At 37.4% G+C, this 25,986-nt stretch overlaps 4 protein-coding genes across 5 annotated transcripts in view; 3 read left to right on the top strand and 1 right to left on the bottom strand.

Moving 5' to 3' along the window:
* The first annotated feature begins 977 nt into the window (after window positions 1-977).
* On the top strand, window positions 978-3,625 carry LOC149092354 (polycystin-2-like). Its single transcript, XM_089256098.1, has one exon. It carries the CDS (start codon window positions 1,037-1,039, stop codon window positions 3,191-3,193), a length of 2,157 nt encoding a protein of 718 aa, XP_089112224.1. The 5' UTR covers window positions 978-1,036; the 3' UTR covers window positions 3,194-3,625.
* Window positions 3,626-4,088: 463 nt separating this feature from the next.
* LOC115564030 (uncharacterized) overlaps window positions 4,089-25,986 on the bottom strand; it is a 36,565-nt gene continuing 14,667 nt past the window's right edge. The window contains exons 3-4 of the mRNA XM_030387847.2: window positions 5,623-5,680; window positions 4,089-4,986 (exon numbers count right to left, since the gene is read on the bottom strand). Coding sequence (XP_030243707.1) covers window positions 4,874-4,986; window positions 5,623-5,680 — 171 coding nt within the window. The 3' untranslated portion in view covers window positions 4,089-4,873. The remainder of the gene's footprint in view (window positions 4,987-5,622; window positions 5,681-25,986) is intronic.
* On the top strand, window positions 11,554-16,057 carry LOC149092353 (uncharacterized). 2 transcript variants are annotated; one of them, XM_089265255.1, is made up of 4 exons: window positions 11,554-12,476; window positions 12,551-12,705; window positions 12,758-12,971; window positions 13,039-16,057. In XM_089265255.1, exons 1-4 carry the CDS (start codon window positions 11,651-11,653, stop codon window positions 15,990-15,992), a joined length of 4,149 nt encoding a protein of 1,382 aa, XP_089121381.1. In that variant the 5' UTR covers window positions 11,554-11,650; the 3' UTR covers window positions 15,993-16,057. The 2 variants fall into 2 exon arrangements, with proteins under 2 accessions (XP_089121381.1, XP_089121380.1); XM_089265254.1 differs by having other exon boundaries at window positions 13,024-16,057.
* On the top strand, window positions 22,434-23,182 carry HP1e (Heterochromatin Protein 1e). The gene has a single exon (XM_030387848.2). It carries the CDS (start codon window positions 22,540-22,542, stop codon window positions 23,053-23,055), a length of 516 nt encoding a protein of 171 aa, XP_030243708.1. The 5' UTR covers window positions 22,434-22,539; the 3' UTR covers window positions 23,056-23,182.

Below are 25,986 nucleotides of genomic sequence, written 5' to 3'. Positions count from 1 at the left end.
TGAACAGTAGCGCTCGTTGGATACCGCATATATTTCTTTAAAAATAATTGAAGAGTTTTCTCACAGAGTTTCTTAAATTTAAGTACATTAATTTCGAGCTCGCAGCGTTGCTTATATACACTTTGTTCGGTTCAACCATCAAAGCCAGAGCTTTCTAATAGCCTTTTTCTATATATGTATGTATATTAGTAAACTGTTCTGCTTTTGGTGGAACGGAAGCAGCTTCACCAACTACCAGCGCGATGCAGTTGTAGCAACTGTGAGTCTGAACTCTGCGTAACCGAGCGTATCCTAAGCAGCGGCGAACTGAAGCATTTAACTAGTCTGGTGCGTTAACCTGTTAGGGAATGCGGCTGGAAAGATGACACTTGTAAAAGGGTACAAAGAATTTTGTATACACGAGGTGAATACACTGAAAATTGAGTTACATGATACAAATAACTTGCAATCAATTATATTTTTATAATTTAATAAAACTTATTTTAATTCCATATTATAATTATCCTCGTCATCACATTCATACTGCAATTCCTTTTTATTTGAAGCTATACACGGAAGATCCAAAAAACGTAATACCTCTTCTGAAAACAGGGTTTTGTTAAAAGTATGTAACAGGCAGAAGGAGGCTTGACGACCCCATGAGGTATATGTATATATTATTATTATTGATCAGGGCAACGAGTTGAATCAATTTGGCCCTGTCCGTCTGTATGTATGAACGCGTTGATCTCAAAATACATATGACGCAGAGACTTGAAATTTTTATTCTCATTCACGAAAGTGAAATGCTGCAGATAACGAATATATTCTTTTTCAAACTGTCTGCTAAAGTAAACAGAACACCGCTCTTCAACTTTATTTCCATTTCTAATATATAATCATCTCGATAGCCTTCACCAGCAAAGAATACGATTGATCACACCTCATACAAATTTCTAGTCAAACAGTTTTGTTCAGGCTGTCAGTTAAAACTTGTTTATTGTCATAAATATTTATTGTAATATCACCTTCTCATTTTGAAAGCGTCTTAGAGAATATGGCAAAGCGGACAAATCTATTTTTCTTGTGGACTACATTGTTTACCGTACTTGTTTGCTTGACAACCATTGCAGTATTCTCCGGATTTAATCACTCAAACGGTAAATTTAGATCAATGTTGGTGTCCCTGCTTATAGTGTTTTTGTGTCACTCTCTATTCGGAGATCCAATCAGGTTTCTAATACTTGCTACCCTAGACGCTTTTTGGAGTCCAAAGAACCTGAAATACGCTACAGATGCAGAAGTTGGCCATCAAAAACAGTTAGATTATCTTAACTTGCGATTGAACAGTTTACGGGCCCATCTCTCAATACCGGAAAAGCATCGTGATGAAAAACTGAACTCCCAGTATAGGGAGATAGTAAATGATTTATGGTTGTTTGGGATGTATTTCATGTTTATAATGTGTCTAATACTGTTCTTATCCGATGAGACTACGTATTACACTCGAAGTCACATTAAGCGCCTATTCACATACAATTATTCCAATTACTATGGATTGTACGATGTGAGCGAATTGACAAGTGCCTATGGCTTCATAAAATCTACGCTAATTAATGACTTTGCTATTGATGGAGAAGAATTTCAGAAATCGTGGATTCATAGCGAGCAGACTGCTTTGCTTGGAGTCGTTCGACTACGTCAATTGCGTGTTATTGATGTGCAGCTTGATAGAGTGAATAACCCTCCGTTCTCAGAGAAATCATATCTGCCTGGATGGAAATTACCATATCGTCGCTTTCCTTACGATAAAGTCTATTGGCGCATCTACGATCCGTGGATATTCAAAGATCTGAACTCGGAAATTAAATTGTTAATAAAGCGAAATGATAGAGGATATCTTCGCTCATATCCCAAGCTAAGTGGATACATGTCGTTACTTGCGCGCAGTCAACAAAATAGTGACGTGATCGTAGAATTCCTACACAGTAATAAGTGGCTCAATTATAATACGTCGGTTCTATTTATGGAGTTCGCATTGTATAGCGCTGACGCAAAATTATTAACTGTGTGCACCTTGCGTCTAGAGCAAACACCCTTTGGCACCATGATTCCTTACGTGAATGTAAATGCCATAAATTTATTTGATAAAAGGGACCAATTTACACACCCAACAATATTGTTTGTAATTGTGTATATCATAACATTTGTACGCTTCGTTAAGGGGCTGGCAATCAAATTGTGGTTTGAGCCGGCACAAATTCGTTCACTATGGAACAAAGTGGATGTTGCAATATTTGTGCTTAACATCCTTATTATAATAATGATTTTCATACGGGAGTCAAAAATCGCGACCATTTTTGATCACCTTGCAAATGACAGTAAATTGCAGTTCATACAAGTATTAGAAGCAAGTCGCATGCACTCGAACACCGAAGTACTTATAGGGTTTCTCTTGTGTATGATTACTCTTCGATTTTGGAAGGCTCTCGAATTCTCCAATATGTTCCAGCTCTTCACACAAACCCTGTATTTGTCTTGGCGAGCGGTGGCGTCTGTCGCTCTGGTGATTATCGTATTACTGTTGGGTTTTGCGATTGCGGTATCTACGTTTAATGGCAACAACAGCTTTAACTTCTCTGAATTTCGCCAGAGTATCATCACATGCACATGCTTCACATTCGGATATACCAATGGCGTTAATCCGGAAGAACTGTTTCGCGGCGGCCAGTTCATTGGCGCTATATTTTTTTCAATCTTGGTATTCGTTATTTCAGTGATTTTGGTGAATATGTTCGTATCAATAATTAACGACTTTGTTTGCACTGCAAAACATCAAAGGGATATGGTATCTGGTCGTCGCATCAACATATTTCAATTCATTTATGCCGAAATGAGAGTTTATGTTCTAAGGGTAAAGCAATTGCGAATGTTTCGTATATGTTATCGCCGAGATAACCGAACTGTTTCTGAAAACATAATGAGATCAATACAATCGATCAAACATAAGAGAAACAAATGGGAGCTTACCATCGCCAAAGCAATTGTTGCAAAACATACAATAAGTCCCCTTGATAATAATGTGGAGCATGACGAGTGTAAATATGATCAGGAAAGAATCTATACAATTGGAGCAATATTTAATACTCAAATCGATATACTTCACAATCTTTCGAATCATAATCATAGACGTACACAAGAACAGAATGAATGAAAAATATCATCTGTTCATCTCAAATAATTTCTAAATACTTCATAAAGATCCCGCTGCCCGATGCCAAGCTATTTCATAATTTGCTTCTCATTGTTAGCCCCACAAAAGGACATGTAAAAAAAAAACAAAATTTACAGTACATATGAAATAATGGACTAGTCGATGGTTAAGGGTGTATCCTTATCCCTCCAACCTGCAAACGGGAATTGCTATAAAAGACCGGAATGACTGCACATTTAAATTATTCAAATGTGTGAAAGAATCCTTAAATATTATATTATTATTGATTAAAATATTTGTGTATTGTACGTATGCCATTTGGCCACTTTTATTAATACATATTTATATATATTATTAGGAATTTAAATAAATAAAAATTGAAATGCATAAGTGCGCTTTTTGTTTGGAATAATACATTTTTACATTTGTTTTTTTTTTTAATTTCATTTTTCTAAGCTTCCAATATTGTAAATTCTAATATTTGGCTTTTACGTTGTTAACTATTCAATAGCATTTCCAAATTTTTGCTTAATGTTCCATTGCAATTAAACTTACTTTTCATTTTTATCAATTTAATAATAATTTAGAATTTCATGCACAGTAGAGTGAGAACTTTTTATATTTTCCTTAAAGTTAGTTTTATAATTTTATTTTAATTTTTATCATTTAACTCGCACCACCCTAAAATTACATATAAATATAGATATTTATAGTAAACGGAAAAAATTTATATTTTATATTTATAATCAATTCAAATTGTTAAGAATCTGATATTTTGAATATTAAAAACCAAATAACAAAGTCACAGACCTTAAAGTTTATTTACTGTGACTTTGGCATTTGAGTAATATATGAAATAAATAATCAAAATAATATATTTAATCTGAAATCTATTTATTTTCTTTTTATTTGCACAGAACAATCAAGTTACTCGTTTACATTTTATATTTTTTATTTTTAAGGAAGTACTTTAGATTACATTGCGTCTGTGGCTTGCAAAAATATTCAAGTTCTGTTGAGATGGATGCCATTTCTACTTTATTATTAATATATAATTTTTGGTGATTAGAAATGTTATACTTTAAACCACATATATTTTATTATTTTAAATAAAGATATATATTTCATTAGGTTGTTCTTAGTTTAGCATCTGCTTTGAGTGCAATTTTTAATTTCTAAATGTCTATATTCTAACAATTTTTCCTCTTAATCTTTTATGTTTTTTATTTACCATTCAGATATTTCAGCTTATTTGAAAGTTCAGCTATCAATCGAAAATAACACGCGGCCGAGCAGAACAATAATAAGAGTTATATATTAACTATGATGTTCACTCTACGAAGCTTTATTCATTAAAAACTTTATAAATTGGTATATCCTAAAAATCTTGATTTGGGAAGACAGTTAAAGTTAACATAAGGTTGTTTCAATAAAACATTTAGTAACTCAAGAATTGTAATGTGAATATTGAAAGAAAATTTTAAATCATTTTTATTAAAGATTTGTTTCTTAGGTCCCATTTACAAAATTTGTTTTTGAAAACAATAATAACGAAAAATTATTTCTTTTTTTTTTTTTAAACACATGCACAAACCTAGGAAGAAAAGTTGTCTAATGCTTAAAACTATTAAATTGGAAAAAATGATCTAGAATTCAATACTGCAATTCCGAAAAACTCATCTAAAATAACCACATGATAATTGGCAGAGAGACCAAAAATACAGAGGCTTTCATCAAGCCGCTCGAATTGCAGCCATCTTCTTTGCAGCAATATGTTTGGGTTTCCCAAATTTCTGTAAAAATGTTAAGAATACATAACTATTAAAACTGTATGGTAATAGTAATCTTATTATGCATATTAAAAGTTGTGTAATATTTTTAAAATCCTCCAAAAAGCATATTAATAGTTCTGTAATATTTTTAAAACTCTCCGAAGGGGAATTTCAAGTTTCCATACGAAGGGAAACCGTGTTTTCTGATTTCAGTTAGCCATCGATACCTTTAATAAATGAGTAGAGAATTTATATAATATTGGACGGTTACTGTGATATACGAATACTTTCGTATTCCTGGTACCTGATCACTACATTCTGCACATAAGAATACATAATATTTCTCCCGTGAGTGTATATGTGAGATAGTGAAAATATTTTCCCACACATCGACTCTGCTTGTTCATCCAATACGTAATGCATTTACTCTATTTGGCCAATTTTTAATACGATCATTAAAGTTAACGGGTTTTAAGCTCCGTTTATGGTATTTAACAGTTTTTAGTGCTTAAAGACCGTAATTTTATTGCAAGCGATAACATTGTGATATGGCAAAATATGTCAGGTGTTTATAGTCTCTTGAAGATATTTTTGCTGATATGTATCGAATTAATATATTAACATATATCTTGGCATCCATGAATAAAAATAACCTACCTTTCTCAACGCATTCAGTAGCACAATCTCGTACAGTCGACAGTTCGCTGACATATTTCTGAAAAAAGCAAATAAGGAAAGTGACATTTAAATGGACGCGAAAAGCTGCAATTACTTAATATGTAAATAATTTACATTTATAAACTGGCCAGCCTTTATTTGCCAATCTGTTTGTTTGTTCGTCTGCTTGCCGAGCTTATGGATATTGATTAACTAGATACATATATAATTTGCATAGAGAATATAATTGAACGATTATGTTGGCCCAGTCAGGAGTGCCCGACTAGGGGATACCTCATATATATACACACACACACGGTCACACGATATATTCATAAGAAGCAAATGCTCAGAAATTGTTGGCATACATATTTGTCGTATAACAAATGTGATTGCCTTAATTCTGTTGTAGATGGTTTTGCTCTTATGGAAAATTTAATGTGAAAATGACAATCCGAAAATGGATGACAAGCGTTGACCTCGACCCCGTTTTGTTGAGCACTGCAAACAACGAACAGCATATCAAAAGTTTTGCTTATTTGTGTGTCGACCGCTTTTTAATTTACAGCCATCAAATAAATGAAAATTATATGCGAGTCTCTGATAATTATATAAACAAATGCAGACAAACACATAACTGTGTAGTGTATAATACCATATAGAGGGGCTGATAGAGGGAAGGAGGAAAACTAGCTGGCTTTTATTTATATACATATTATATGTCAGTGCGGTTAGTGCAATTAATTTCACACTTAATTTGCTATGCACCAGCAATTTCAATAGAGACAAAACCATTAATTCTTAATGCTATTAAATTATTACTGTATAATATTGTTTCAACGGAAATTCGAATGAATTCCTTTGGTTTGCAATTATGGTTATGGTTCAACTGAAATCATCTACTTAAACCAATCTAATCCAGTAATCATATTAATTAAATTAAACTTAAACTAATCTAATCCATTAATCATATTAAACTTGGATTTATTTGAGAGTGTCATAGACAGGATCGACATATAAATCTGTTCCTGCTCTGTGCATTTTTTTAAGACTCATCATATTTAATTTCAAATATGTGCCAAATTATTTCTGGAAACTATCTAAAATGTGATTATCTGCCATAAACTTGTCATTTATAATTATACTCATTCACGAAGTGAATTAGTATATTGGTTTTGTGCAATGTCCGTCTTGCTGTCCGTCCGTCTGTCCGTCTGTCCGTCCGTCCGTCTGTCCGTATGAACGCAGTTCATTGCGCCGCTATTGAAGCTAGAGACTTGAAATTTGGAACAAATACTCGTGTATAACTCCGATTTATAAAGTGCTAAAATTTTCCCGATCCGCCCACTAGGGGCGTGGCAAATCGGAAAATGCATTTTCCGATATACCAGAAATCATGTTAGTTGAAAAGCTAGAAAGTTGAAATTTGGTATGTAGATCCGCGTTGACCCCCCAAGTCCAAAAAGCTATGGTGGATATATCTACGCCCATTGGGGGCGTGGCAAATCAGATAAAACTGTATCTCCTAAAGTTCTAAAGCTAGAACGTTGAAATTTCGCACGTGAGCTAAGGCTATAATTCTATAATGACTGATGAAAAAATTTTATGTCTACGCCTAATAGGGGCGTGGCAAATCGGACCTGAAGATATAGTGATTTTTCAAATTTGGCTATATTTTAGGCACTATTGATGCTAGAGACTTGAAATTTGGTATATATACGCGAGTTGACCTCCCAAGTCCAACAAGCTATAGTGGATATATGTCCGCCCAAAGGGGGCGTGGCAAACCGCAAAACTTTATATCTCCTACAGTTTAAGAGCTAGAAGCTTCAAATTTGGATAGTTGAGTTACTGGTAACCTCCTCTATCGATGCCTCAAAAATAATTGTCACGCCTTTTTGGGGGCGTGGCATATCGAAAAATACCCTGTAATTTTCACATTTTTTGAGCGTAAGCATTCAAATTTCGCATTTACGTTACCGTTAGCTCTTTCTAAGAACTGGCCAAAAATGAGGTGTCTACGGCCACTAGGGGCGTGGCAATCGGCATTTATAGTATCAAATTGCGACATTTATATGCTTGAGCTATCTATGTATGTACATGAATATACAAATAGGCTTAATAGCCATTGATAACACGGAAGGAAACATTTTTATAAAATCTAAAAATAAAATTTAAATATTTAAAAAATATAAAAGAAGCTAAAATAACAAAATTTGCAATTTACAAAAAAGAGTTTTCCGCGGGATTTGAACTCGCACCCAAGCCATGTTTGTCAAAATAACAAAAACAAATTTAGCCGGCGCCTTTGCCGACAGCGCCACCACCTACTATCAACAATTGTAATTAAAATGAAATCCAAAAATAAGATTCTTGTTATGAGAGTAGCAGATGGTAAATTCAAAGCAAAAACAAATCAGTCTCATTTCAACGCTAGAGTATGCATTTATGTGTACATACATACACACATACAAATGAGCGCGTGCATAAGAAACGCTGGTATGCTTGATGCTACATATGCGTGGAGACTTATGTGCACACATATACATGCATATATGCGTACATACATATATGAGGGCTATTTAAGAAGAAACAAATTAAAACTTATAAAATTGTTCAATTAGAAAAAAGAATAAAATAAATATCTATTTTATAAAAACGAAATATGTATGAAAAAAATACACAACATTGAAGGGACTTTGAACCTCCGCCACTGTAACATAACTTGCGACGCCTCTATCACCCACGCTATCGTTTTGCTTGACAATCTGGTAGCTAAAATACAATAAGCTAATAACAGAGCGTCATCTGACAAAACTACAATAACAGCTAGAAAATCCAGAAATCAATCGCAATTCTTAGAATGCTAAAAAGCGCACTTTTGTAATGTAAGCAAACGCTTAAGAATCTGCAATAGGTGTGACCGAAAGCTATTAACGAAAATTACCATACATTTGTACTCAAAAAGTGCACGACCAATATAATAATTATCGATTACTCGATAAAAATTACCAAAAGCTACAATTTCTTTAAAGCCAAATTAAATTTGAAATAAGAATAAATGCCCCTTTGTAAACATAGCATCATGTATACGGACTGTGAATGAGTATTCCGCAGTCGGTAGCGCCCGACTGCAACGTTCTTACTTGTTTATATTTTCGTTAGCAACCAAAGCCCGAGAAGATTTAACGGATATATCCTGCCTCTTCCAAAACTTTCGAGATAAAAACTTATAAAATATGTTAATACTAATTATCATGCATGAATGACGAAGAAAATTTGGGCTGCAGGCGATACATGTGCATGTAACTACTCCATTCAGGACACACACACATAGCCGAAGGCCATATGTCGCCTGTAGTGTCAATTCTTAAGATGATTTAGATGTAATTGCTAGATTGTGATAGGTAAACAAATACAAAATTCATTTTGCGAATCAGAGCTGAGCCCATGGCACGAAAGAGCTCCCATGCTGCTAAACATATGGAGCTCTGTTGTGCTTCGCTCGTGTTCACACAAAGACTATGAGGGAAAGAGAGAAAGATAGATAGAGGGTCAGAGAGAGAGATAGAGAGAGAGAGAGAGAGAGAGAGGGAGAGACGGAGCCGCCCTGCTGACGGCTTATGCAGCACTTAACCCGCTTAATCGATTGCGTCGAGGTAGCGGGGAGGGGTGGACCTGATACGTCAGGGCTTGCAAGTGGCCGCATCGAAAACGCAAAGCCCTCTGCAATGGTCTTTTGGTCCTTTGGTCCTCCTGGCTGCTGGGTGGCACTTAACAACTTTCCGTGTGCTAATGCCATGTGCTCCTTGAGCTTTATGATATCTGCAGCTGGCAGTCAACCGAGAGCATGCCAAGTGTGTTCCTATGTATGTTGCTAATGTGTGTAGACACTGTGTGGCTTATTATGTTACGTCACTAATGCGTTTGTCTTGCTGCCAGCTGATAAATGGTCCCATTGCGTTTGTCAATTATTCAGTTTACGGGTGCAATTGTACGCCCATCTCAGTCCATCTGTCTGCATTAAATAGGAAAACACTGTTAGTCTGGTGATTTGTCAAATTAAATACTGTGTATGAAATAGTAAATGAAATAAACTAAAAGAAATATACGGCTCCATATTTTACAGGAGCCTATTAGGTTCTTCAGACAGAGCCATGAATTACTCTAATTAGTCTTTTCTAAATTATACATATACAGTATAGTACAATTTTAAAGTCGTATTCCCGCTAAGCCAGCAAAGATATCCAACAAATTTGAATGGGGTCTTATTTATCTGTCATTCATTATGTCTTAACGCATTTCAATATATTGCTGCTCTAACAAATACCATTTAAAACTAAATTAAACTAAAAGTTATATTTCCATACTTTCAATGACTTTATTGCCAAAAAAATTCTTAAATTAGTATTTGTTTTGATCTCTTTTCTGTTTAACAATTTTCGGGTGATTCTCTACTCGTCTCTTAATCTCTCGGTCAAACTCTGTCGTGGATTACTATTAAAATTTGGAACCTCGTTTAATTTAAAGATCATTAAAAGAGCAACCTTCTTAATAGTTCGATGTATTTCAATTTAATCCAACAAAAAAGTTTCTGAACTAAACTGCGTTAATATGTTGTTATTTATTATATATATTATATTATGCTCATGCAATATTCTGGCACACAGCATGCGAAAATGTTATTTAAAAATGTTTTCCTGTTTATTTGTAACATTTGAGCATTCATGCCACTATACTAAAAAATTTCAAATTCATAGTGTCTCTGGCTCTATCCAAAGTTTCAATAGCCTTTAGTTCACACTTCAGTTTCCACATTCAGTGCACACGGAGGGCAGTCAACTCTAAGGCGTGGTTCGCTGCAAAGAAGGTTTGTCAGGTTTCTCTGGCTGCTGCCCATTATCAAATGCAATTTTATCAATGCACCCAAAAACTCAACCTGAAAGTATGCCTGAAATTTGATTTACTTTGTGTGTGTGTATCTGTGTGTGTGTGTATGCTATGTTGTGCACTTTCCATATAGCCGACGCTTTCAACCAGAACACAGTTGACGAGCAGTTGTCAAGTCTGCCAGCCGACAGCTTCCATTTGGCCCATACACTGCAAGTACATACATATAATATTTTGCAAGTGCAATTTGTTGTACCACGCCCACACAAACAACTAACATCAATATACTTATACTCGCTCTCTCTCTATCTCTCTCTCTCTTTGTCGCTCTCTCACTCATTCTCTCAATCACTCCATACTGCGGGATGCTGCAAGGCAGCAGAGGTAATATGATTACCAAAAAATGCCAAAAGCTGAGCAGCCTTTGGCCATGCCGTAGACGTAATGCAATAAACTGATTTTTGCTACCAGCTGCAACGATTGTCTGCACTTATCTAGCACCCAAGCAGCAGCCACCAGCCGCTAGCAATCGAGAATGGATAGAATTATTTCAATTTGCATCGGGCACCACTAGTTTAATGGAGTTGCAAAATATTCATTCTCAAAAATAAGATAAAATCATATATTTAATAGAAGGGAGCTTGAAAGCTTGACCGCTTTCCGATGATAAGTCTCTTTCAAATTAAATATAGAAGACACTAATAATATTTGTACCACCAAGACTGTCGAGTGACTAGTTGATGTGCCATGATACTGTGATGAGGTGGTATCCAGCCTTATAAGAATCCATCATAATTATTACTCTACTCTATAAGAAATCCCACATTAGACTTACACATTGTTCTCATTCAATTTAATGGAACAAATAGAGCCCCAAGTTTTCATCTTCAAAATGACCACAGGTTATCTATGTTATTTAACTAATATACCTTAATACTGCTGCAATGGTGTATGTTAGAGTTGCAACATAGAGATGGATCGATGTGGTTGTTGATCGTAATTTAGAATAAACATACATACATATATGTATATCGTCGCCTGTTACATAGTTTCAAACAAAAAGCGCTCATATTTTCAACTGGTTTTAAAGCAGGCATAGATATTTAGTACTAAAAAGTATATACAATTATTATTAAATATGTATCTTAAATTCGTGCTTTTGAGTCTTTTCATATGCAACATTCATTCGATTTCAAACTCAACGAATCGTTGCTCCCCGGAGTACTGCAACTTCGCCGGTGAATGTAGACTAGTGAACAGAAAACCAAATTGTACGTGCTATGCCGAGGCCTTTCACGGCAAATATTGTGAAAAAGTTAATGATCTGTGCGTAACGTCGAAAAATAGATGCAAGGCCCCACAGCTCTGTGTGCCCTATGTGGGTCAAACAGTTTGCGTTTGTCCGCCTGACGATAGATCTCAGGAATGCAACCTCGCCAAGCCTCTATGCAGCTACAACGTGCAGGTAAACTATGGCGTTGAGGAGCCAATTGTTTTGAGCTTCGCACGTCTTAGCCCCGAGCCCTTGCAAATAACAGTATCGTCAGAAAACAATTTAATTTCCCGCTCACGATCACCTATCAAAAGTCTATATACACGCAACCTAACCGCTACTCTACATGAATTGGGTATACGGCGACATGTCAAGCCGCCGTACAACGATGCTTACTATTACTTATTTAAGACAAAGCACACCACTCCGGGTGACAATCTATTGAATGTGACTATCGAGTCGGAGAACAGAAACGATGTGGATAGGATAACCTTAACACTACCCGTACATGTAATGAGACCGAATTTCTGCATACCTCACGTTGTGTTCCAACACTGCATGGATCCGCTGAATCCCAGGCAAATTGATTCCGCGCAATTTTGCAACTTGCAAGCAATTTTGGAGAAGCGTTGCTTGCATTCCAAACCCGTTCTGCAGGTTCAGTGGGCAGTTTACAAGTACGAGGAACACGGTAAGAAAAGCGTTGGCTAAAACTCTAAGCTCACCCTCTCTATACAAACTGAAACTTATATATTCTCTTAACAGAACACACGTATATGCTGACGGAAGGAGATCAGTTGTTGTTTAAGATACCGCAATATTTTTTGTGGAGAAAATCTCTTCTACTCTCCTACCCCGATCTTTTAGTTGAGGTGCAGCTTTCAGTCAAGGAGGAGGGCGGGCCCTGGGTATTCACCAAAGTAACCGAATCAATCAGCAATAAAACATGTTTTGATTGATATTTATTCGTAGTGTTATCTAAATGTGACGGCGCGGAATGTGGTTGCCGAAATATCCGGCGGTCATTATAGAGAAATCAGTGCCCGTAGTCAATGGCTGACGCTTGATGGCTCTCGCAGTGTTGAACCGGGACAGAATAAAAACGATACTCAGGAGCTAATATATACCTGGAGCATACGTTCGGATGGAGAACTTGAAGAGGTATATCTATCCAAAGACAGTCCCGGTAAGTATGCATTTGAAGAGATCTCGCGAACGACTCACTAATGCGCCTACAGAACCAAAGCTAACAGTTTCGATGACAGTTCTGAAAACTGCAAAAAGTATAATTACCTTGCAAGTTACAAACAAATTTGTAAAAGCGCGCACCGGAAAGACTAGCCAGATTATAGTATTAATCAAAGATAGAGAACCACTCCATGTAGAAATAGAATGTATCAAGAATTGCAAAGAAAATCGGTGTGCTGCCCATCAAGTGCTACACTTGCGGTCTATATGCCCCTCTTGCCTGCCACCTATTTTGAACACCTGGTATCTGAATAAAAAGATTGAACCGGTGCATAATAAAAGACGATTGATAATACGCGTGGGCGAGGACGATTTCATCGACAATGTACTAACTGTTAAACTGAAAGTCGTTGATCAGGGTGGCAACATCGGGAAAACAGACTTAAGATTAACAAGGTCGCACCCACCACAAGGCGGCATATGCACAATTGTGCCGAAAATCGGCACGGAATGCACCACCAAGTTCCACATATCTTGCAAAAATTTTACCACACAGATTGAAGAGCCGCTCCTGTATACCTTTAAAATGGGCGACATGTATCTCGAAAGAACCAATTCGCCAGAAACGTTTTTTTACCTAAATGCGAACAATGAATTGACTGTTCACATACTCGTATGTAGCTACCATTTCGCTTGCACAGTTGTCGATTTACCCTTTATTATTGACGACTCCGGATCTAATGATGCGCCCAACTTGAATGTATTGTTGGCGGAGGGGCGTAGGCAGCAGGCGTTTTGCTTCATGCAACTGCTTTCACATTATACAGAAAATATGACCAGTTTTGTAGATGCGGATATCAGCTGGGAAGATAGGGATTCGGCTACAGTCATGGAAATGGTGAACACTCTTGAAATTGCGAAAAACTGCATTTCACGTCTAAAGTCAATAAAGAACCCTGAAGTTCGAGTTGTTTCTCATATTATACACAGAGTGGCATATATTTTCGATTTTGTTAGCACGGATACCGAAGTACTCGATTTGACTGAGGTCATTTGGCTTGAAATGGCCAAGCGATTAACCTATATGATTACATTTTGCATGATCCCTGATTTGGAACTTTTGAAACTAAATTCGTTTCTCCTGGTGCCCAGCGATAAGGATAAAGAACTCTATATCGATTGGATGAACTTTAATCACCATTTTGCCATGCGAATGAGTCACATTGTTGCAATTGTAAAGGGGATTTTTATATTATGGCGTAATATTGGAGAGTACCTGACTCATTTCATTGAACCGGGGGAACCTTTTAGTTATACCATAGACGATGTTACCTTCAGAGCGGAAATGTATGATACATATACGCCGATCAAATTTATTTCACGCGACTCATATTGTTATATAAAATCACCTTTGAACACCACTGGATTCCTCCGCAAGCTACTCAATTCTAATCGTCTACTTATTTATACTTGGTGTCTCAAGTCCGATGTTTTGTGGTGGGTGCCCGGGGTAAGTTCACCGAATTCCGCCTCTATGGCCATCAATATTTTTGGCCGTAATATGGCTACCAATTACTTAACAGCATTGCCAAATAAGTTGGCTTCGTATAGTGTAGGCTTGAAACGCTTTTCGAACACCACAAATTATTATTACCAGGACTCGAATGCGGTTCTTTACCATGCGATAATTTATTCAGTAAAACTACAGAAGCATGCGAATCTGGTACTCCGATTTTTAGAAGCTTCGGTAGATTTTCGGGTACTAATGACAATGCATGTTAAACCGGTGCTACGCAACATTTACGATAAAAGTCACTACGTACCAATGGGCTCTATCAAGACGACACTTATTTTGAATAATCATTGCCCGCAAGAGAATACAGCCTACATTGCGATATATAAGGCCGATCCCAATTCTTTAAAACCAGCTAACTTCACAGTGCAAATTCGTTCACAGCAGTGCAATGCATTCGATTTGTCCAATGATAGCCCGACTTGGCGGAAATTCGATTGCAGTCTCAAGACCATGGCACAGAATCATAGATTCTCGCAGTGCCATGTGCACTATCTATCCATCTTTTCCGCCACAGCGTATAAGATCGAGCCATTTGAGATCCAACAAATTGCCAACGAGATATTCGTTCCTCCCGTTTCCAGCCTTGCCGTGATATTTTTCTGTGCAATGATCTTAGGAGTTGGGGCCCTATTGTTGTTGGCCACTCTACGGTCACGCTACAGGAGAAAGAATCTAATTCGAGTCATGAAATCGAAGCGAGATGAGGTAGACCCAAGTGAAGAGAATGTTATTGTGCAATTGCGGACGGGCGGAGGCTTATTAAGCTTTACAACAGCGAATGTTACACTCGAATTTATATCTGACCAGGGACGCTACAAGGTTGTTATATATCAGAATCCCGTAAATCCGCATTTGGCATTAGGCACTTCGCGTATGATAAGGCTGAGTGACAAGAAGGTCCAATTGCCTTGTCGATTGATAATTAGTCACGATCTGTCTGGTAGATACCCGTCGTGGTACTGCCGATCTATTCAAGTGGATGATTTACGGAACGATCTAAGCTACACATTTCCGTTACATTGCTGGATACGACGTGACCAAAAGGTAATGGTTTCATGTTATCCGAGGGAAAAGGAAAAGATTGCTAAGAAATTACATAAGATAAAGCGAGCTGAAGGATTTTTACTATTCTTACGAAGATTTCGATTTTATAGTCGAGTTTATTTTACGGACTGGTTCGTTCTGCAACCCATTTTCGGACCCTGGCGCTACACCGATGGTTCCCGCAACGCATATCAACGCACCTGTATATGGATATGCAAAACGATTATTATGATAACTGTCGTATTCTGTTTCTACAGGACAAGTACAATCTTCAACAGATACAAATTCCATAAATACTTTAAATTATTAGATATAAATGATATTTTGGCACTTTTCATTGGCAGTTACATGTTGGTGCTCTTTTTAAATTTCTGCCTGGAACATTTATCACTACCCTAGAAATATTCAAGGATTCACCTATGGGACACGTACAAAATTTTCAACGGATACCTAATTATTAAAGTTCATATGCTCCACTTCAAAGCCATAAATGGGGCTATTTTATAAACGAAAGATTTTTTCAGAAAATGTTTTAACTCGTTGAAATCGACTTGTACTTAATTATTTTCATTTCCTTTCCACTGTTTAATGTAAGCTGTGAAAACTAAATTCATGAAACTAGTTAGTTATTATTATATGGTCACCAACGGCTCGAATTTGAATTAATTTATCAAAGCTGATTATTCTCCTGTGTTTTAACCTAAATAAATAAATTGCCTTATACGAACTGCATTACATAAACCGATGGAAATTTGGATAGGTAGTCGAAGAGAGAGAGAAAGAGAGAGACACCGAGCAAGTCAGAAAGAGAGAGAAAGAAAGATAAATCGAGACAGAGAGATACAGACGGAAATAGAGAGGAAGGGACAGCGAGATAGAGAAATATAGTTAGTGAGAGGCTGAGAGAGAGAGAGAGAGAGAGAGAAAGAGAGAGAGAGAGAGAGAGAGAGAGAGAGATGAATACAGATAAATAAAGAGAGCGAGAAAGAGCTATCTCTCTCTTATGCTAATAAGAGAAAGAGAGAGCTTGAGCAGAGAAGTAAGAAAACAAAACAATTTAAAATGCACATATTTTGAAAAAGTTAAAAGCTCGGCTAATCTCTTGATTTGTACGACTCGGATTTTAGGATTGCACAAACTTGGCTCAAATATTTTAGGACGGTGGTACCATTGGTATATAGGAAATGTTTTCAGCTTAAAGTTTATTACGTGTACATCCTGGTGGAGCTTTAGCTGCCAGCTTGGACAATACGTATTTTTGGGGCAGCTGCAGCCGATGCCGTAAAAGAGCCACGTAAACGAAAATTCCGCGCCATAAATCACGTGTAAACATTTCAAGGTTTTGCTTTTCCTTTTGCCTGCCTCTGCTCGATGGCCAAACCCGAGCTCGGAAAAAATACAGCCCAGCAAAAAACGCTGCTGAAATGTGCTGCGAAATGGTTGCGTAACCGACAGGCTTAGACAACAAAACCTAAAGGCGGCTGCAGCCTCGGAAAAGTGAAGTCACAAAAACAAAAACCCACGACACAAATCAACAGCAGCTAAATTGGACGTCAACATGGCTTTGATTGCCTCCTATATGCACGTATGTATGTGTATCTGAGTGAATGAGTATGTGTGTCTGGCTGTGTATAATAACATCAGTGCTTGATGGCCACTTAAAGGAAACGAGGTGAGAGCAAATCCGAAAGCAAACTGACCAACACAGATACCCAGTTGCCAGATATCTACTGGCAATTCGAACAAGCACCAGAGCCGAGCGATATGTTAGCTCCTATGCACATACACACATACACACATACACACTCAAATGAATCATCAGTCGGCTACTGTTGGCTTGAAGCACAGATTTGGACAATATACCAGCTTGTCATTCACAAGCATGTGCAAAATGCCGTCGTGTGGTCGAAGGTGACAACTGACAGCCGCTATCCGGCTGCCTCCAGGCCCCTCACAGCCAGGCCAAGCCAAGCTGGCCAGTACCTGTCACAGATCTCGATTTGAAGACTTAAAGTGTTTTGCCTGGCAGCCAGCAAACGGCATTTGCAATGCCTGCAACCTACATTTGCCTGTCATGCAAAAAGCAAGCGGAATGAGACTGTGTATGCCTCTGCAGCGTGGCCTGTTGTAGCCGTTGAGTGTTAAATCGTTTTGCTGCTCTGCTCTTTACATGCCCTGTACGCTGCGCCAGTGAAAAGGGTATGAAGCCGAGTCCCAGTGACTGTAATAAACAAAGCAAGGCACCTGCATACACGCGCCCCCATAGATAGAGCGTGTGACCTATGTGTATTCATGTCGAGGTTGAATGAAATACGCATATTTTTAATCATATTAAAGCTCACATTTTGAATATTTTTTTTGCGCTCACTTATGGTTTCATACATCATCTGGCTTCATTCATGGATAGCTCTGGCTCTTAATTTAACAAGTAAGAACGTTGCAGTCGGGCGCTACCGACTGCGGAATACTCATTCACATCCCGCGGAAAACTCTTTTTTGTAAATTGCAAATTTTGTTATTTAAGCTTATTTTATATTTTTTAAATATTTAAATTTTATTTTTATATTTTATAAAAATCTTTCCTTCCGTGTTATCAATGCCTATTAAGCCTATTTGTATATACATATAAATACATACATATGTATGTATGTAGGTAGCTCAAGCATATATGTAAATGTCGCAATTTGATAATACAAATGCCGATTGCCACGCCCCTAGTGGCCGTAGACACCTCATTTTTGGCCAGTTCTTAGAAAGAGCTAGCGGTAACGTAAATGCGAAATTTGAATGCTAACGCTCAAAAAATGTGAAAATTACAGGGTATTTTTCGATATGCCACGCCCCCAAAGAGGCGTGACAATTATTTTTGGGGCATCGATAGAAGACGTTACCAGTAACTCAACTATCTAAATTTGAAGCTTCTAGCTCTTAAACTGTCGGAGATATAAAGTTTTGCGGTTTGCCACGCCCCCTTTGGGCGGGCATATATCCACTATAGCTTGTTGGACTTGGGAGGTCAACTCGCGTATATATACCAAATTTCAAGTCTGTAGCATCAATAGTGCCTTGAATATAGCCAAATTTGAAAAATCACTATATCTTCACGTCCGATTTGCCACGCCCCTATTAGGCGTAGACATAACATTTTTTATCAGTCATTATAGAATTATAGCTTTAGCTCACGTGCGAAATTTCAACGTTCTAGCTTTAGAACTTTAGGAGATACCGTTTTATCTGATTTGCCACGCCCCCAATAGGCGTAGATATATCCACCATAGCTTTTTGGACTTGGGGGGTCAACGCGGACCTACATACCAAATTTCAACTTTCTAGCTCTTCAACTAACATGATTTCTGGTATATCGGAAAATGCATTTTCCGATTTGCCACGCCCCTAGTGGGCGGATCGGGAAAATTTTAACACTTTATAAATCGGAGTTATACACGAGTATGTGTTCCAAATTTCAAGCCTCTAGCTTCAATAGCGGCGAAATGAACTGCGTTCATACGGACAGACGGACGGACGGACAGACGGACAGACGGACAGACGGACGGACGGACAGACGGACGGACAGCAAGACGGACATTGCACAAAACCAATATACTAATTCACTTCGTGAATGAGTATAAAAACAAATTTATTTTTTAAAGGGAATGTATGCTGGGAATACATATTTCTGACAGCGAAAGACAGCCGAATCACGCTGAGGGCTGACGTATATTATTAATGCGTGACTCGACAATCGACGTATCTCGATTCATATTCAAAAGCTCATTTATTGGGTTCCGAACATGATTTTTATTTATATCAAATTAAAGAATATGTCCAAGTAACTAAAGATTCACTTTAGCCCGATGTAAATCAACTTTTACCTAGACGGGACTCGAATCGCAGCTGTATTTATTGTGGTTCGGGGGTTGCCTTTTTACCGTAGTACAAAATTCATTTGATTTGTATGTATTTAATTTAAGAGTTCCAAATAAAATTGGAGCGCACAAAATATTTTACGTCTGAAATACTCTCAATTTGCTTCAAATTATAATTTATTTAATCTAAAAGTTTCGTGGTTATCGCTAATCGGTTATATCTAAATTATTTCAAAATTTCAAAAGAATCACTAGAGGAATTCAAAAATTTTCGAGGGACCTAAGAATGGTGAAAGTATTTTTTTATAATTATTCATAATAGAGGATACATTCAAGTCAAGCACTGCCCGATTAGGGCTTTTCTACTTGCTCAACATTCATTTTTCATTTTTTATGGCAAAAGGCATTGGGATGCGAGTTGTTTCGCATTTCGCGATTTTATGCACTGTCGCCCCACCGCTGGATGTGGGGAGGAATGTGGATGTGGATGTGGAAAAGCTTTTGAGCGCGTTTCGGCCGTTTAATCAATTTAGTTGCGCTCATTTTCACCATTTCGCGCTCCGACAAAGTTAAAGGGTACCAGCTGCTGCACACAAAGATAAAAGAGGCACATGAAACATGCAGCTGGAAGGAAGCTTAAACGGTAAAAGCCCATTCAGTATATGAGTCTAAATTTAAGTATACGAAGTTAGTCAGTTTGAAATAATATTTCAATGGATAAGCCAGGGCTATTATGTATCAAAAACTCGATAAGACATCTGATTGTGGGCTAGTAATTAAATTTAATGAAGCTCAAATATATTGCTTACTGAATTCTCAAAAGATGCTCTCAGTTATATGAAAAAGAATCCCCGAAAACATGGTAAAAGTATGTGAGAGAGAAAAGAGACAGAAAAATATATCCTCAAATATTTGGGGTATGTTACTTAAAGTAGCTTCCGATAACGAAACGCTATTCTTACTTCTACTGAATATCAATATATATACTACTCTGTACCTTTAGAATAACTATTCTGCTTTCAAATGCAGAATCACGTGGATTCTGGGTTATTAAATCCTGTTGTAATTTGCAAATTTTAAATAGTTCAGGCTGCGAACTTTCGTTGCATAAATTTATTTCTCTTTGTGTTAACCTGACGTAACAGCTCCGTGTTGCATGAAGAATACCGAAATATCTATTCAGCATACAAGCTCTGGCCATGAAGCAGGCTTGCAAAGCAGGTGGTGGGCTGGCAGTGGAGGGGGGGGAGGGGGCTGGCTCTGCACTGCTTTGTTTGAGAAAGTCCTTTTGACAGCTTGGCTGTTATTATTTTGGTTTAACTATATATGTACATACATACATACATATATCTCGAGGATGAAAGAGATGAGACTATCCTACAACAACATATATACACATATGTATATGTACACCGGCAAATACAAAATGTCATCTTGTAAATTTACGAAATGAAAACAAATTCTAGCCTAAAGATAGACATGCATATATACAGGCTCTAATTAAGATATTAATAAGTATAAAGCATCCCGCTTTTGAATTCCACAAACAGACTGCACTGGTCTACTCTAAACGAGTTGGCTTTAAGGTTATGCAAAATTTAAAGCTCGAATAACTAAAATCGATTATTATTGCGTACATGATTTGGTCTCTGGAGACGTCATCAGTTTCTATTGTGCATGATTGATTGCAGTACACACACAATTGGTTCTATTGCTCCGAACTTTCTGGCACCTTGATGATTAATAGAAAATGATGCCTGAAAAACCATGGCAAATATTGTATAGATAAGTAAATATGATGAAAGGACTCTTTATTCATTATTAAACGGCTGACTAATCCCGACTTAAGTATAGAAAACAAGCAATTAGACAACAATTCCGAATGGCTAATGGCTAATTATTTGGAACACAAAGGCAACTCCAACCTGCGGATAAGATTAGCTTTTACTTAAATTGAAAGGCAGTTCCTAAGAAACAGGGAATCAACAAAAGTCTGCTCGCCAGTGTAAGCTAAGCCTCTGAAGTAACTGTTCCATAAAGTTCTTCCATAAAATTGCTCATTAAGGGTGGCACAAAAAAACAATCGTAATAGTTTTTGTGCGCCAGAATGGCGCTGTTACAGCACTTCTGTTAGAATATTTAATTTGGCTTCGGATTAGCTCCCTCTGCACTTTAGTCAGCATTAGGCGAATATATTTCGTGACATAAAAACAACAAAAAATATACGCATATATATTATCTCCCAAGTTTTTGCGACATGCGACGGCTTCGGCTTATTAGTTTGACAGACTCGAGCCCTTTGGGCCAGCATGCTGTTTATTTATATTTTTTCGTCTTTCGCTATGCTGGAGGCATCATTTTTCATTAAGTATTCGCAGCGTATTGCAGAACTTCGTTATGTAGACATAGAATATATATTTTATTGGCAATTGTTTTACTCTACGTATGTGTGTGCGTGTGAGTGTGTTATATAAATTCCTGGCTATAAATAACACTCCTTTTTAGCAGGGAGAAAAAAGTGTGTGGCCCCGCTCAATGGGCTGACAAAGTGGCTTTGGGTTGCCATAACTTAATCGCAGAAGTAGCCACGTTTCTGACTAAAAAAAACCTTCATCAACAGCAGTTCGTCAGCAAATTCAGCATTCAGTTTGGGTGCGCCATGGACAGATATAAAAAGCGAGCAAATTTGCATAACAAACTGTGCTGTCTGCGTAACTGTGCGTCTCTGTGGCTGTCTCTGTGGCTGTTTGCGATTTCGAGAGCTAATCCGACCAGAGTCCGACCCATTTTCTGATGGTGCAACCTAAGCCCCATGTGTCAGCTTCGATGTTGGCGAAAATAATTAAAAATTTAAATTTTTTTGCCGCAAATATGTCGACATTTCCGAAAGCCACAGAGGGTGAGCGAGAATGTGATAAAACCCTGGAGTTGAATAGCATCGATAACTTTCGACAAAGTTGAGCCTATCTCAGTTGGCTTTGCGATAACTTTAAACACTAGATATCAATAATCGATAAATTAGCTCACTGACATATTCACCAACAACAAGCAAACAATAAATATTCACAATAACATAAACTATGGAATTCGGTATCTGGAATTACACAACTCTATCGGACAGCGAAGAGGAGGACAAGGAGTACATTGTAGAGAAAATACTTGATCGTCGCATACACCTTGGGGAGTTGCAATATTTCGTAAAGTGGCAAAATTTTCCAGATGAGGATAATACCTGGGAGCTGGCGAAATTCTTAGACTGCGAGTCATTGATAGCTCAATTCGAGTCTCAGCGGGCCAAGAAAAACCTCAAGCGACAAGCTGAGATCAAGATAAATGAGATTTACGTCGACAAAGCAAAAAAATTTAAGATTGAGCCGTCTTTAATAATGGACAGTGCCTTCGATTATGGCCACACAGCTGAACAAATACTGTATGCCATAAATTGCGACGGGAAAATTACATTTTTGATTCAATTCAAGGACCTCGATCTGCCGGAACTCATTGCATGCGACGTGGCATACAACCATATACCAATGATGGTTATCAAGTTCTATGAGGAGCACCTTAAGCTCCTGCACGCCTTTGCCACCATTTGAATATCAACTTTCATGTTCACGTCTAATTATATTTAATTCGTATTTAAATTATAATTGTAAAAAGGACAGAAAAAAAATTAATTAGATTCTAGCAAAACTTACAAAAACAAATGTAATTTTATAAAAATACAATATATTAAATTTTAACTGGTTGATTTTCATACGTACACGTAGACATGTTCTGAAAAAAAAAAAACAAGTTCATCCTGGCGTCAAGCCTTATTTATGACATCCAGCTGTATGGAAATAAAGCTAGGATGTGTATGTATGTGAATAAATTACTTTTGTTATAGACTAAAGTATTAGACTAACCCTTAGGAAATTATCTACAAATGGGCAGAGTTATTAAAATTAAGGTCATCTCAGCTCACCCAAATCAACCAAAACTATCAGTATAGCAGGCCAAAAAGTCTCTTATTGAACCAGACCTAATCACTAATACAAATTTACAGCCCCCATTTGACTTTAAACAGACCTTTGTTAAGCTAGTTCGGCTAAGCAAACTTACCTTCTGCAGGTGGGCTTAGGAAGTACTTTGGGAGTTGTCTGTCGACAGGCAGCGATGCAAAATAAATATGGCCACTTGGTCCCTGCTGCTTTCGAGCCTCAGCCCCTGAGCGTTGTCTGGTACAACAAATATTTCATGGAGCGCAAGCCTCTAGGGGGAAGCAAGGTGAAAAATGTGAACTCGTTAAGCGTGTTTACAGACAACCGAACTAGTTCAAAACCACAAAAATTTAGTTCCTCTTGTTGGGTTGTTGCGTTTGTTATTTAGCGGTTTTATCTTCTTTTTTAATCTTTTCCATCGCAAGGTATGCCAACCAGAAAGATTTTAGCAATCGCACGCCTGTGAAATACTCTGTATTCTTCTATTGAAGAACTAGGATCCCTGACCTAGGTTCCCTGACGTAGACAGATATTGAATGAGCATACAATTATACAATGAAGATAAGTTTTGTTTTAGAGGGTGGTATGATTATATGTTAGTTGTTTTGCCTATTAGATAAGACTTTGCAATTAAATATTCAGTTCATTGGCGAATGTAATTATGTATACAAGTTTTGATTGATTGTGAAAGTAAATATTATTTATTCATTATTTTTGTATTATTAAAAAAAAAAAAAAAAAAAAAAAAACATTTTATTCTCATTTACATGTCGGGACGTTACATTTTTAATTTATGCCTTCCATTATAGTTGCGCCTATCAACGAGTTCTCGGTGTCGCTTAACTCTTTTATAAAATAAAGCTCCCTCATGCTCAATTGTCTATTACGAAGTCTCATTTCTCTTCTTCTGTCAAAACCTCTAGTTCTGGTCGCATATTCTTATTCATCGAAAGCACAACGACCCTGAGCGAAGACTAATACTAGCCGACTCGCTCTCACTCAGCGAGACCTGGGACCGCGTTCAGCAACAGCTATAGTTGTCTCTCTCCTAAAGACGATACCTCCTTTAATTGCACTACAACACTAAATCAATCGATTAACGATTACACGTCCCTGAGTAATTATTTTATCATACATATACATTATATATTTACAGAAAATTATTGTCCTATATGCTATATGTCTTTAAATTTGCGAATTGTTCTTATTAGCCTCAGTGGCCACAATGACGTAATAGTATTTTCACATTTTTGTTATTTAATTACCAGTTTCATTATTAAAGGTAAATTGCGATTTCACTATTATGCTTGGAATCTTATATTTTCAACTTGTAAGAGTGTAGAAAGAGTATACATACAACCTTGGCATTCACTGTACTAATAATTACTACTATACAACTTTTCCACAGAAGAGAAACTATCAACAACTACTATTGGGTAGACGTGACATCTTTCTTCCTTTGACAGCCTAATACACACCGTTGCACACTCAGCTTCTACAGGGTAGATGGCACGCTGTGCTATGTTGCACAATTTGTAGTTGCTGGTTTTTATGCAATGGAGCGCACAGCGGCTATGCGCAGCTTAAATTGGAAGATAACAAAAAAAGAAAGAAAAAACACAAAATAGAGGGAAAATAAAAAAAAAATTAATTACGTGCCTCCGCGTGGACTTTTAGTCGCTTCTTCCACTTGCTCTCGCCGGCTCGCGTTACTCTTTGTTTTTCATGAGGTCAAGGGTTACACACTCACACTCGCACTGACAGTCACACACACATACACATAGTCAATTTGTTGTTGTGTGTTTTTGTTGTTCTCCTTTCTGTATATATTTGTTTACGTACTTGAGCCGCCATGAAACAGGCTTTAACAATAGCGCCATTGTTTGCCCAAAGACCCCGCTGGACTATGGCACTTATGTATAGATGTGTGTGTGTGTGTGTGTATGTGTTTGCACTCATGTGTATGTATGTGTGTGTGTGTGAAGGACCTTAGGCTAGGCAATTTACTATTGAAAATTGTAAATTATGCAGGCAGCGCTTGGCAAATGATGGCCAAAACAAGTGCCATCAGTTTCATCTTGAAATCAACTTTAAATATACATACGTGCACACACACGCACACATACATACATATGTATATTTATAAAATGGCAATCGCATAAGTGAGCGAGTCTCCCCACCCATGCATCGGGCTCAACAGACGGCGCCAACTACCCAACACCAACTAACATAAAACTAATCATAAGCCCTGCCGCAGTAACACAATGGCTGCCGTCCAACCACAATGCGGCATCAGCTCCAGCTGTCAGCACTACAGCAACAACAGCAACAATAGCAATAGCAACAATGGCAACAACTTTAACTTTTATAACAGCGATAAGAAGGGTGGCTGCAGCTCCTGGTCCTACTTCCTACTGCAGAAGCTGCTCCTGCTGCTGCTCCTGCTCATGCTCCCACTGCTGTTGCTGTTGTTTTTCTCTAATCGTTAGCGCTTATGCTTCTGCTGCTGCTGCTGCTGCTTCTCCTCTTGTACATATATATAAA

Source organism: Drosophila navojoa, chromosome 2 (assembly GCF_054131105.1).
Source record: "Drosophila navojoa isolate 15081-1374.11 chromosome 2, UAZ_NAV_1.0, whole genome shotgun sequence".
NCBI lineage: Eukaryota > Metazoa > Arthropoda > Insecta > Diptera > Drosophilidae > Drosophila > Drosophila navojoa.
Note: the sequence above shows the minus strand (reverse complement) of the source record. Positions and strands in the feature narration are given on the sequence as shown.

Coding starts and splice junctions, on each gene's coding strand:
- LOC149092354 (XM_089256098.1), top strand. CDS start 1,037: ATGGCAAAGCGGACAAATCTATTTTTCTTGTGGACTACATTGTTTACC.
- LOC149092353 (XM_089265254.1), top strand. CDS start 11,651: ATGTATCTTAAATTCGTGCTTTTGAGTCTTTTCATATGCAACATTCAT. Junction 12,706..12,757: donor GGCCCTGGGTATTCACCAAA/GTAACCGAATCA, acceptor ATTTATTCGTAG/TGTTATCTAAATGTGACGGC. Junction 12,972..13,023: donor TCTATCCAAAGACAGTCCCG/GTAAGTATGCAT, acceptor ATGCGCCTACAG/AACCAAAGCTAACAGTTTCG.
- HP1e (XM_030387848.2), top strand. CDS start 22,540: ATGGAATTCGGTATCTGGAATTACACAACTCTATCGGACAGCGAAGAG.